Source organism: Triticum dicoccoides, chromosome 3B (genome assembly GCF_002162155.2).
Source record: "Triticum dicoccoides isolate Atlit2015 ecotype Zavitan chromosome 3B, WEW_v2.0, whole genome shotgun sequence".
In the NCBI taxonomy this organism is placed as follows: domain Eukaryota; kingdom Viridiplantae; phylum Streptophyta; class Magnoliopsida; order Poales; family Poaceae; genus Triticum; species Triticum dicoccoides.
In genome coordinates this window covers 419,397,765-419,411,688 of record NC_041385.1, presented here as the reverse complement: position 1 = coordinate 419,411,688, position 13,924 = coordinate 419,397,765, and the positions used below count along the sequence as shown (strand labels likewise).

The 13,924-nt window shown below is 40.9% G+C and overlaps 1 protein-coding gene across 1 annotated transcript; it reads left to right on the top strand.

Annotated features, from left to right (window-relative positions):
* The first annotated feature begins 822 nt into the window (after positions 1-822).
* LOC119276279 (N-terminal acetyltransferase A complex auxiliary subunit NAA15-like) lies at positions 823-12,413 on the top strand. The gene is made up of 26 exons (XM_037557309.1): positions 823-1,001; positions 1,892-1,970; positions 2,071-2,153; positions 2,253-2,402; positions 2,766-2,881; positions 3,354-3,459; positions 4,281-4,352; positions 4,434-4,549; positions 5,283-5,415; positions 5,673-5,750; positions 5,914-5,967; positions 6,064-6,134; positions 6,771-6,825; positions 6,934-7,029; positions 7,866-7,994; positions 8,122-8,204; positions 8,278-8,508; positions 8,592-8,724; positions 8,796-8,909; positions 9,028-9,159; positions 9,881-9,937; positions 10,727-10,824; positions 10,895-10,953; positions 11,030-11,141; positions 11,225-11,325; positions 11,584-12,413. The coding sequence occupies exons 1-26, from the start codon at positions 951-953 to the stop codon at positions 11,796-11,798; spliced, it is 2,724 nt and encodes a 907-aa protein (XP_037413206.1). The 5' UTR covers positions 823-950; the 3' UTR covers positions 11,799-12,413.
* The last annotated feature ends 1,511 nt before the right edge of the window (positions 12,414-13,924 follow it).

The window sequence follows — 13,924 nt, the reverse complement described above, 5'->3', positions numbered from 1 at the left end:
TAATAGCAGGCATTTTGCAGGAGATTCGGGAGCTCAATTCAAATTTTTAGACCTTCTATGGGCCTGTTCTGATCTCATCCAACTCCTAACTTCACAAAATTTTAGAGAGAAGCTAGCCCGAATGCTTTTGATCGAAGAAGCTAACTTCTAGGAGCTGAGCTAAATCGCAATGCAAAAATGTGAAGCTCGGTCGGCCTAGCTCCACCGATTGAAAAAGGAGAAGTTCCCCTTATTTACATGGAGCTGCCACCGCCAAGTGCCTTCAGATTGAACCAGTACGCTCTGGAACATATTGCTCTCCTCACTCCCTCGATCGAATCGGTACGGGGCTCCTCCTCTCAATAGATAGCCCAACCCGGGCTGTCTCCAAGCGGCCCAAATTAGCCCAGCAAGCTCCAAGCTGGGCTGCAAGCGTTGGGAGAAGCTACGCTCGACGCCGAACGTCTGGGGATCGCTAGGTGAAGCAAGAAGCTGGCTAGGAAGCTTGTTTTGTGAAGTCGGATGAGATCAGAACATGTCCTATATGAGATATATTAGCCGGGATGCGAATGAAGCGGCTCACACTGTCACACATGTGCTAAACAGCAAGTGAGTCCAGAAAAGGTGTTTCTTTGGATGAACTGCATTCCATCTTCTCTCGCTGATGTTCTGCAGCATGTGATTGTAATCCTGGCTAAGCATCAATAAAGCTCGTTGATTCGAATCTAAATCTAAAGAAAAGAAAAACAAACAAAAACACACAGTTAGCTCTCTGTACAAGTCTCGCGTCGGGTCATCGTTGCTTCCAGCGACACAAAGAGACGGGTAGGGTTCCTTGCGGCCGAAGCGGCCACGCACGCACCACACCACAACTTAGACAGTCCACCCGCCGCCTCGCGGCTCCAAAACCCTCGCCTCACCCCCGCCCCCCTAGGGTTCGCCTCGCCTCGCCGCGCCGCGCCGCCGCAGCCATGGGCTCCTCGCTCCCGGCCAAGGAGGCCAACCTTTTCAAAGTCATCGTCGTAAGCACCCCGCCCCTCCCTTCTCCCCTCGCTACTCGAATCGATCTGTTCGGCCTCTGAATCCGCTGCTCCGTGGCCGCGCTCCGCTCGATTCGACAGTCTGGATGCAGCCAAGCGATTGGAGATGCTCTAGGGGAGTGGCCGTGCGCAGGGGTTTCGTTGCCTAGGTGATTGCTCGGGTCGTTGGGTTGGTGTCTGGCCCAGGTGAAGCTTTGATTTGCGAGGGTTAGATCAGTAGGTGTCTCAGTGAAGCTTTTGCTTGGGAGACGGTCGTTTCGCCAGTAGAGTGGCTAGTTTGCTTCGCAGTTGGGGTCGACATGTACCTTATCCCGCAAGGCTGACTTTGTGAAGTTGCTGGTGCTAAAAGCCAAATATATCATGTATTCTGGACCTTATTGATATCTGTAGTTCAATCATAGTAATGAATTCAGTGTCATGTTATATCTAATCTGACATCAACTCCTCGTAGTTTCGTGTTAATAAATTTTATCTTGTCATGTGAACTTGCATCTTAACACTGTCCAGTAGCATTTGGTGATAGCTGAAAGGCCAATACTGGTCGCCGGTTGTGTTACTATATTGCCTGTTGAACCTTTTATGGTAACTCTACTAGCTATGCAGGAGGGATACAACATTGAACATTTTATAGTAGCTGGGGTTTCTTGTTTAGTGTTTTGATCATTTGAGTGTATTTCTGATAACACTTTTATAGAACCGTTAAAATTTACAATAATTTGCACTGTAGACATGCAGACAGTGCAACTTTTGAGTCTTGCATGACTCTGCTTCATACCGGGATTGCATGTGTATCTACTGTGGCATGATGGCATGTCCCCCTCTTAACATTCCGTACTCCCAAGTTTCTGATGTTTTTATGTTTGCATGCACAGAAATCATATGAAACTAAGCAGTATAAGAAAGGGCTGAAGGCTGCAGATTCCATATTAAAGAAGTTTCCCGAACATGGAGGTCAGAAAGATAGCATTTGATTTTGTTTAACCTTTTGTGTTATTCTCTTGCTCCATGCAGCCTCCTCTGATCGCATACTACTTTGTCTTGTTTCTTGTAGAAACTTTATCGATGAAAGGTTTGACACTAAATTGTATGGATCGGAAATCTGAAGCATACGAGCTTGTTCGCCGTGGCTTGAAGGTTCTTAATCACAACAGATTTAGTCCAAATTTTGTTTTGTGACGATTAAGTTGATTAAAAATGTAACTAATATGTATCGATCGAATTAAACATTTGCAGAATGATCTGAAGAGTCATGTGTGCTGGCATGTGTATGGTTTACTTTACAGATCAGATAGAGAATACAGAGAAGCTATAAAATGTTACAGAAATGCTTTGAGGATCGATCCAGACAATATTGAAATTTTGCGTGACTTGTCACTTCTCCAGGTTGGTACAACAAGCCATTGCTTTTCCCCCTATTTTCTGGGTAAACCAATTCACACCTAACATATACATGCATTCAACTTAACCCCCCCTCATGGTAATACTTCATCTATTGTTCATCATTGATGAATTGGCCAATAAGCATGTGCACATATTTGGATTCCAAGCATTTGATTTTGTCGAGCTCTTAGTACTGGATAAGTGAAACCAACTTTTGTGTTGGACATTTTTTTTTGTTACCAGTATTGGTAACATTACATGGCACTCCTAGCATTACATGAAACTTGTTTTTCAGTGATATGATGTGTTAGAAATAAAGGTTTTCTGCCTTCCAGTGAATGAATCTTATTTTTTTCTTTTTCACAGGCGCAAATGAGGGACTTGTCTGGCTTTGTTGAGACTAGACAACAGCTTCTGACATTAAAGCCAAACCACCGCATGAACTGGATTGGCTTTGCCGTATCTCATCATTTGAGTTCCAAGTATGCCACTTTCTTGGTTATGTTGAGTTGATCTAGATCAATCAATTAAACCATATGACCAATTGAGCAAATAGGGCCTGGGACTCCAGCTCAATTCATATGTTAAACATAGAATGATAAAATTCCAGTACCAGACATTACTATTTGAACCTCTTTTGAATTCAAGTAAGATCTTGTGTGATCTGGCACATGTCAGCATTAAGTATGGACCAACTTTGGATGTCTATAATGCGTCGTCTATTGAATTGCTGCCAAAACAGCATAGCATAATGAATGCACATAATTCCACATGTGTACTTTTTTGGCAGATCAATAGTAATATATTTTTGTCTTACCTTCTTGCTATATCAGTTGTGAGGATTTTCTTGCATCATTATTCACAAGCTGCGTACTATTGCATGTATGGCAGGCTGTAACCTCTGTGATACAAAAATTCACCACTAATGTCGTTGTTTCTGGTACCTACCTGCAGCTCTTCAAAGGCAATAGAAGTTCTGGAGGCATATGAGGGGACACTGGAAGATGATTATCCCCCAGAAAACGAGCGATATGAACATGGTGAAATGCTTTTGTATAAGGTACACTTCTCTCCCTTTTCTGAGCCGGCATTGCAGTACCAGTAATAATGTATTGGTTTACTTTAAGCGTACAGTGAACCCTTGTCATAATTCCTGACAGATCAGATATCAATAGCATCCTACGTGTTTGTCATATCATGGTTTGGTTATTGTTAAACCTGTATGTAATTGCTGACGTAGTGCTCTCAAAAGAAATCTTTGGGAATGGTTTATAAGCATTCTGTAATCCTGACGCCACAGTACTACTGGCTGCCTATCTTTTTGACACGGCTGTTTTTTTTTGCTATGTTAATTTTGTCCCATCTGGATTTTCTTTACATGTTGAGTTACCATACTTATTAGTATTTTTGGTGTAACGTTCTTTCTGCGTGCATTATATTAGTTCTATTACTTTACCCCCAGTTCCTCGTGCTAGATAAAGTTTGTTGTCTAAATCAGTCAATTCATATCTAGTACCTTTTCTTACTTCATCAAACAAAGAATATACAATGCTAACTTCAGTCATCAATATCTTTATGAACATTTAAGTTGAACATATGGAGGTGATATGTATAGTCTAAAAACAGTCCTTCATAACTATAACATCACTAACCTTTACATAAATAATGAAAATAGAATAACTGGTCGAAGTTGTGCTGTGGGCTCCATGCCAATTTCTCAAATGTCACTTGTGACTGGAGGAAGGACATGGTTTCAGTGTGCTATATAATTATCTGTCTTCAACCTTTCCCTGCTCCACCCTTAATTTAAGCTTTCTTCATGCTCTAACTCAAGAAATAGCTCACATTATTTCACTATTGATTGCTATTATTGTTGCACAGATATCGTTGCTTGAGGAATGTGGGATGCTGGACAGAGCCCTTCAGGAGATGCACAAGATGGAGAGTAAAATTGTAAGTTGTATCTTTCTATGTTTGAAGGGAAGAAAGTAGAACTGTTTGTAACATTTTCGCTTCTTGAATTTTGTCTGCTAGGTTGATAAGCTCTCATTCAGAGAACAAATGGCCTGCATTTTGTTGAAACTTGGCCGTTTTGAGGAGGCAGAGAAAATATATAGGTCCCTCCTTTTTATGAATCCTGATAACTACAAGTAAGTTGCTTGTACTCGTTCTCTCACGTGTCTTTGTTGGTAGTTTATGTCTATGTACTTATGCTGCTATTTTGTTTACATGTTATGTTTATATTTGTCAACTTACATAGGTACCTGTATTTTAGGTGCTGCTGTCATTCATAGGAAACCTTTATTTAGGAGCTATTATTTATTTAACCAGCTTAAATTTTATCACTAGACATGCGTTGAGAAGCTTTGGTGAATTGCCATCTTACCGTATTATTTTCATGTATGTGACCTAGATAGCATTTTATTATAACCAGATGCAAATTTAATCTAGCCGATTGAGCAATTTGACCAACTACGGTACTTGTATTCTGATTTTGGTTGCAATTGATCGTCTTCCTCCACATACACAATGTCTGTGTGGCAAAACTTTGCATACAGTTGATTGACCTCTCTTCAGCAATTGGCTCACACCTAAACCCTAACCCTTCTAGGTTTAAATGTTGGTATTTTTGATTCGGAAGGTGATATTAATCTCCCTCGTAACATAATGCAATAAGAGCCACACGTCGTGATAAAAGGGAAACTATCACAAAATTTGACCTATAAGTCTGATGCCAGCTGGGTTCTGTAACTATTTTCTGTGTTAGCAACTTAGAATAAAATACTATACTTCACTGCATTGTGTAATGTGTATACAGTCCTCGCTGGTATGGTCAACCTACTTCTGATACTCCAGATTTGGTCGTTGTACTGTTTTATTCAGGTACCTCATAGCTGTGCAGAAGTGCCTTGGCCTATACTCTGAAAATGGTCAATATTCCGCTGATGATGTTGAACGATTAAGTGCATTATATAAATCACTCAAGGAAGAATATAGTTGGTCATCGGCTGTTAAGGTAAACCATCTAAAATTGTAATCTCATTTGCATTGATATCAGTTTTGTTGGTTCTTCCTATCCATGGTTGAGACCTTTGTGGACACTGCAAAATTACCCTTGATGCAGGCATACATCATTTTATTTTGCGTTTTCATGATAATATTTTGTTTTACATGCGAAGTTAAATGTTATTTTCTCATACGTATTGACTGTAAGTAGGCCATATAACCAACAACTTATTAATCTAAGTTTTTCTCATACCCTCTGTGCAACAGCGCATACCTCTTGATTTCCTAGAAGGTGAGAAATTCCACGAGGCAGCAGATAACTATGTCAGACCTCTATTAACCAAGGTAATCATATAAATTTTAAAGTGATGGTTTGTTAGTACCTCGAAGGTGTCTCATGGTCTCTGGCTGTGTGTGTAACATGTTGCCTTCAGATTTTTATTGGTTTACTGAGAGCATGCTGTTACTCATTGTTATTGCTGATTGTAATGTGTCCCATATCTTTTAGGGAGTGCCGTCACTTTTCTCTGATTTAAGCCCGCTTTATGAGCATCCTGGCAAGGTAACACAAGTTATACTAGTCAACAGCATTTTCTTTTTCTTATTTCTTGTTTGTGCTACAAACCATTTACGGGACAATTGTTAATCTCATTAACAGGCAAACATATTGGAGCAATTATTTCTTAAGCTAGAAGATTCAATTAGGACTTCTGGATGCTTTCCTGGAAGGTAATCCTTTTTGCCTGGTCACTATTCTCAGTTCATCTTAAACTGTAAAATTTTTGCTTGGCACCTTTATCGGGCAAAACTTGATATCAGGTTTTGAATTTTTTGTTACAAAACTGAGATCGTTTTTGATTTTTAGTCAACTTAGCGAACATGTATGTAGTAGCACAACAATATGGTTATACGCTTCTACTGCAATATTAGGTTAATTAACTTCGCTGCTCATCACTTAGTTGACGTCTTTAAAGATGCAAAAAGCCAAAAAATAATGTGCTAGAATCCTCCTGGAATGTGTATCTAGAGGGATTTTTCTGCAAGGCATCTTCTCAACAATTCTTACACTAGGAACAATGATGCACGTGAAACTTGGTATGGTTGATGTATGCCAAATTGTGCAGAATCTTGATGCTGTCAGAACTCCTATACCGTTCTCGGCTGTAATGCAGCAAATTGTAACTTGAAAGTGTTCTATCATTCTTTTCAAGCATGCGGCTTCTTAAAAAACCTGCTACCTATCATACTCCTTGGAAGTAGTCATGTGTTAGCACTAGCCATTGCTAGTTTGAGCTGTCCCTGAATCTGTAGTTTTGACTTAATCTGTAAATTGTCACGTATTTCTTTAACGGTTTCTTCCTGCAGTTTGCAGATGGAACCTCCATCCACACTCATGTGGACTCTGCTGTTGGTTTCTCAGGTTAGCATTTGGCGTGAACACTTGCATATTACCTGATAAACCACCGAGTTATTTTCAAATATATCTTTTGAAGTTGCATTGTTATGTTTGTCACATGTCATGATGCAGCACTATGACAGAAGGAGCCAGTATGGTATTGCTCTGGATAAAATTGACGAGGCCATTTTACACACGCCAACTGTCATTGATTTGTACTCCATAAAGGTAAATTCTCTCCCCATGTGCACGTGTGTTTTCCTTAGTATGCAGTTAAGCAGCATCACCATTTCTCCAATATAGGATTTTCTGTAAATTTCAGTTCTTTTGAACTGAAATTTCATTCTTACTTAAATGGTTTCGTTTGGTGCCAATTGCTAGTTTAATGCAACCTCTGCAACTTAATGCAAGACATTTTTGCAGTTCAAGTTAAACTGCAAAAACGTCTTACATTAAGTTACAGAGGGAGTACATATAGCCTGCTGTTTTAGAGAAACACTTTTATCCTAATTTTTTACATTTCTGTAATCTTGCACTGCTGGTTTGTCTTTCTTTGGATCCCCCTCCACCTCTTTAATAATGAAATACCCAACATATTTCTGTTGCATTCTCCTAAAAAATGAGTTGTTTACCCTTGCTAACCATTTCTTGTCTTACCTTTCCAATCTGCAAAATTTTCTTTCTCCAATCTAGTGGTCCTACACTCGTACTTTTTTCCTCTTCTCCCCCATCTAAATAATATTCCCTCCATTCCAGAATATAAGGTGCACACGCTTTTTGAGATAAAACTTTGACCATCAATTAGACGTAAATCATGTTACTGAAGAATTATACCATTGAAAACTTCTTTCGGATACAAATTCAATGGTATGTTTTTTATGACATAAAACCCACATTTCATTGGTTAAATCTATGGTCAAACTTAAATCTTGAAAAGCATGTGCACCTTCTATATTATGGAACGGAGGGAGTAGTAACTACTCTTACTTTGTTTCACCGTACATTGTGTTTAAATGGCATAATTCTCTGTAAATAACTCTGCTAGTGCACATGCTTTATTTCAGGGGAATATTTTGCAACATGCTGGCAATTTTTCTGCAGCAGCAGCATTAGCAGATGAAGCTAGGTCCATGGACCTTGCTGATCGTTATTTAAACAGCGAGTGTGTAATGCAGATGCTTCAAGCCGATCAGGTATATTCAATTAGAAACACAACTACATTTTTGCACGGTTCCACTGATGTAATAGTAAAACAGACACCAGCGAACCTTATCTCAGCAAACACTACACATTTTACTGCTTATTTTGTGACTTGTGAAGGTCGGGCTAGCTGAGAAGACTGCTGTCTTGTTTACAAAAGATGGAGATCAGCACAATAATCTCCATGACATGCAGTGCATGTGGTACATGCTTCCCTCCCTCCTCCACCATTAAATGTATTTTTTTCTTCACTCTCTAAGTCGACGATCTCTTTAGGTATGAACTTGCTTCTGGCGAGAGTTATTTTCGTCAAGGTGATCTTGGCCGGGCTCTGAAAAATTTCTTGGCTGTTGAAAAGCATTACACTGATATGACTGAAGATCAGTTTGACTTCCATTCATATTGCTTACGGAAGATGACACTTCGGGCGTATGTTTCTATGCTGAAGTTTCAAAACCGTTTGCATGCTCATGAATACTTTCACAAGGCTGCTGCAGGGGCTATCAGGTAATGGTTCCTATTGGTCTTTCTATCAATTATTTTGTACTTCCCTTCAGAGATTTTTCTAAAGCTATTGTTGAAAATTGTAGGTGTTACATGAAATTACATGATTCTCCATTAAAATCATCTGCTGAGGAGGATGATGAGTTGTCAAAACTGCCAGCTGCCCAGCGGAAGAAGTTGAGGCAAAAACAGAAGAAGGCAGAAGCTCGAGCTAAAAGGGTAACCTCCAAAACTTTGTTTTAGATGTATCACTGCTAAGTCTGTCTTAATTTGCCCTTAAATCTCCTCAGGAGGCTGAAGAGAAACAAGAGGATGAAACAACTTCAACCAACAGTTCGAAATCTGGGAAGAAACAACAAGCAAGGCCAGTTGATTTGGACCCACACGGTGAAAAATTGGTCCAGGTATTCATTTTCTATGTGATCAGTTGTACTCGTAGTATTGTACTTTTAGAAACATTAGTTTTTATCTTTTTAGGTCATTGAATGATTTCGTCTTTATTTTATGCATTTCTGTTTCCAGGTTGAAGATCCACTTGCAGAAGCCACAAAATATTTGAAGCTTCTGCAGAATAACTCGTCAGATTCATTAGAAACTCATATACTTTCATTTGAACTTAACATGAGAAAGCAAAAGGTTTTACTCGCTTTTCAGGTATGGTATTATGCACCTCATTTTTGGCGATATCCCAGTCTGCTGTTTTTTTCCTTTTCTTTTGCTGGAAATAAATTTTACCCCATTAAGAATTTAAGATATGGTATGCTGATTATAATTGAGAGAACATCTGTTGCTTTCCTTATATTGTTGATAGACTGATGCTCATCTTTCCTACATCATGTTTCTTTATGGGTCTTTATGACGCCATTAAATTACCTGCCGTTATTGCTTAGTTGGTGTATGTGGGGTTGTGGAAGATGAAAACCGAGTGATCTGCACATTAAAAATAGTACTGCATAGTGCTTGCGTAGTGCTTTGTTTTAAAGTGGAAATTGTTTCGTTCGTTGAAGATGTTCCTAAATATACCGCCTTTAAGCATTAGGTTTTACAGCAATATATTAGTTTGTTTCGTAATACTTCAGAACTTGTATGACAGATGTACTAATAGTACTTCTATCAGAGCAATTGTGGTATACAAAGCTTACCTGCAAACATTTTTTTTACAGGAAAGTTTACCTGCAAACATAATTATCTACTCCCTCCGTAACTTAATATAAGATGTTTTTTGACACTATTGATAGTGTCAAAAAAGGTCTTATATCAAGTTACGGAGGGAGAACTAGGAACAGATGTAGTAGTGTTTAAAAGTTGAACTAGATACACTATCTTAATCTGTTATATAGGCTGCTTAGTTTTCTTTATCTATCTCTTGTCACAGGCGGTCAAACAGCTCATTAAATTGGACGAAAATAATCCAGACAGTCACCGAAGTTTGGTAAGCATCCAAAATTGAACCTTTGATTTTTCTATCAAAATTCGGAACGCCGTAAAATTATTTTTCGTTTTGTATTTGTGAGTGCGTCAAGATCATTTTCTCTAGAGGTCTGGTTTGACTGTGCATTTTTATCTATATTCCTTTAGCCTGAGATTGGCACTATAAATCTGCATATTTGTTTGGAAGCAACACAGTTTGTTTACCTTTGTTGGGTTTATTCTTTTATTTGTGTTGCTTCAAGGAGTCAGACCATAAACGCTGGGTGCACTTTGAATTTAGCAGTGCCTTTTGAACTGAGTTTTTTCTCTTGGTTTGGATGGAAGAAGTTGGTGAGTGGAACCCTGTACAACTTTTTACCGGTGTATACTCTGCAGTTGCTGAGTAATTGCCCTGTAAGGAATGACCATTATATTACAGGAATCATTACTTTGTAATGCTAAAATTCTTCTGGAGGATACTTGTTCAATTCAATGAAATCTACCAAGTATGTTTGTTGACCAATTGCATAAACCACAAATGGAATCCTCTTTTTGGAAATGGATGACTAGGAGTTTATTGCCACTATCTATGACCTAGTGATTACCTTTTAGCTTCTAATCTGTTTAGGTTATTGTTTGTTGTCGAGAATTTAGTAATGCTTTGTTAGCATTACTATTACCATGCTTGGAGTGTATTTAGCATGTGTTAATATGGAATGTGTACATATTGTTCATATTTCATTTATTTTTTTATCATGAGCCGACTGTTCGCTATAAATATATTCAACTTTGTTCTTTATTTTATTTGCAGATAAGATTCTTCCATAGGATAAACAATCTTCCGGCCCCAGGAACTGATTCTGAGAAATTAATATGGAGCGTTCTGGAAGCTGAACGGCCAGATCTAAGGTTCTGAAATGGTGATTAATTTTATTAGTATGCATTTACTCCAGTTTATTTGACCAGCGAGTTCTTGCAGGCAATTACACGGGAAATCTCTTGTTGAAGTAAATATAAACTTCCTTGAAAAGCACAACGGTAATTATCTTCATTTTTCGGTTTATGGACCTTTTCTTGACCATGAATTTTACTAACTCAAATGGTTCTTTGCTAGCTTCTTTGACACACAGAGCAGCTGCAGCTGAAATGATGTACCTCTTGGAGCCGGATAAGAAGCTGCAGGCGATTAAATTAATTGAAGACTCAACAAATAACACAGCGTCAGGGTAAAGATATGGAAGAAGAATATGCCTCTGATTTTATTCCCTTGCTGTGTACATAGTATTTATATCATCTGAACTTTCTGCAGAAATGGTGTGCTTGGTCCCATCAAGGAATGGGGCATTCAAGATTGTATTGATGTTCATAAATTGCTGGATACTGTTTTTGCTGATCATGATGTTGCAAACAGTAAGTTTCAATATGGCAATACCCAAACTGTTTATTTTCACCTTACATTTATGTTTTTTAGGGCAATGGACAAGTCTTCTCTTTCTGCTGCTATAATATGTTGGTTGCTAAAATGAATACATATATTTGAGAAAAACTGATTACTTACAATACTGAACTGCGCTGGATGCTGGCCTGGTATGGTTTGCCTGTATACCGGGCCAGTAGATTCTTATTGTTAATTGTATATTGTCAGGATTAACCTCAGTATCTCTGCAGGGTGGAAGGTACGCTGTGCTGAATATTTTCCATGCTCAACCTACTTCGAAGGTGTGAAAAGTGCTATTACTGCACATATTCCCGGCAGTACTTCCGAGAGTTCACCAGAAAATGGAGATGTACCAAGCCCACAAGCAAAACTTGAGGGAGACGCACACAGTTTGAATGGGACCGTGCGTGTTGTGGATGATCTGAGCAACCTTAGCATGAGGTAAACGCGCCAACTAGTTGCTGCCTGGTTACAGCTGGAACAGAAATATATTTGGAACTGGAGCCAGTGCCCAACTAACCAAAGTGCACGGCAAGATATCCAAGTGAGAAGGTGTTTTGTGCGCAGTGATTAACTTCTTGATGCATTCATTTGAAGAGAATATTATTGATTGGGAGCTGAGTTCTCTTCAATCTCCGGTGATTATCTCTGTTCCAGCTTGTACCTTTTCATTGTCATCTTGCATATGGTGGAAGGCCAAAACCTTTCATCCCAGTTACAATGAGGCGCTGCCACGGTTTGTTGCTTGGCAGCAACAGGATGTTACGATTCTTTTGTCGAAGCCGATCTTGAATTTGTTGCCTGGTGGTTCTTTTTGTCGCAGATAGCTACCTGCACGCTTGTTGGACTACAACAATTTTTGGCATAAGACAGTTGTTAATCTCAAACTTTGTGAACCATGAACGTGTTGTTTGCAGTAGTTGGATGTACTGGGGGTTGCCCTACTTTTGCAACTTTTAGTCCCCATGGTTGTAAATTAGCCAAGTTAATGGACATTGATATTGTATTTCGGTCTGTCCAGCCAAATAATCGTCAATGTTAACTGAGTTTTTTTCTTCCACATGTGTAATATGCTTTCACATTTGGTGAATTTATTATTTTTATTTCATGTAGTCTTTGCTCTATGTTGACACTGTCGCTGTCCTGGAACTCAGGCTGCAAGTGGGACGATGCATGGGACTCCCACCTTTAGCCCACTTGATCCCACTACGGTTTGATGGGAAACACGGGTCATCCCGTCACGACTTGCGCAAATTATGTGGGCACAAGTGGGATCCCGCTTACTAGCAAACGCGTACAAACACGACCGCCGCAGGCAGCTGAACCAATAGCTTGCGGGACATAGCGATGGAAGAGGAGATGACTAGAGCGGGACGCACCGACAGCTTGGCGGATACTGCAACCGTGGTTGCCTCTGGGATCTGCCGCTATGGCGAGTCACGAACTCAAGACTGAACCCACCCAAGCGGTCGCTGTTGTGTACCCGTCGTCACGGCAGTCAAGATTGCAGTCACGGCACATCGTGCCCGAGCTGCAGGCCACTTCGCCCTGCGCTCCTAGCTGCCGACAATGCACGCCCACTGCATCTGCATGCCCCCCTACAATGCAACAATTCTCTCTTACTGCTGCTCTTGAGAGAGAGACCGACCTGGCGTCCTTCCGACTGCGGCGTGTCAGAGCTGGCAGAAAGAGACGACGCCCTTGGCGTGCACGGCGTCCACCATGGGCTTCCACGCCCCGACCTGCTCCGGCGCCCAAATCCCCGGCATGTCACGACGACGACTCCTTGTCCTGCCGCGCCGGTGCGACGAGAGTGGCCTCAGTGATGAGGAGGCCGCCGGGGGTGGCGCGGTGTGAAGAATAAGCAGGGCGCGACGGCGGGTTGGCGGCGGCGAGAGCACGGCACTGCCATCTCGATGGTTGTCGCTGTCTGGATGGGCTCCCAATGGGATCCAATGGGAATAAGTGGGCTAACCGATTATTATTGTTATTTTTCAATGGGAGCCCACTAAAGGAGATTAAGTGGGGTGGGCTAATTAGTCCCACTTAATTTCATCTCCACCTGCAGCATGACCTGGAACATTAATCGTGTGAAAGTTTTACTTACAGTAGCTTGCTCGCTTGGTCTCTAGGCCACCTTTTCTCGTCACACGGTTGCTTGGAAAATGAGAATGTAGTAGGGTGCAGCCGTTTGCGACCGTAGCGTAGAATTGGCATGGTGGCGGAAAGGAGACAACGGAGTGCTATCCGGGAGATGGCTGCCGTTGACATTGGTAGAGTCGTGGGAGGAAGTATAATAAGGTGATGTAAACTGGGTCACTGGCGGAGCCAGGGGTATACCTTGGTATTCCATGGAATACCAAAGATTTTGGCAGAGTTGGCCGTCCAGTACGCATCTCACACAGTTCCTATTCTCCCCTGCTCCTGACCTAGCTGCTGTGTTGGACGGCACCTGCAGGCAAGTGGTGGTGGTGGCACGGCGGCGTGTCCAGCGCCGGTTCCAGCCTCCTTGCCCTGCGCAACTCTAGGCTGCTCGTGCTCGCCGCTTGGCTGCTTTGACCGCTTGGCGTT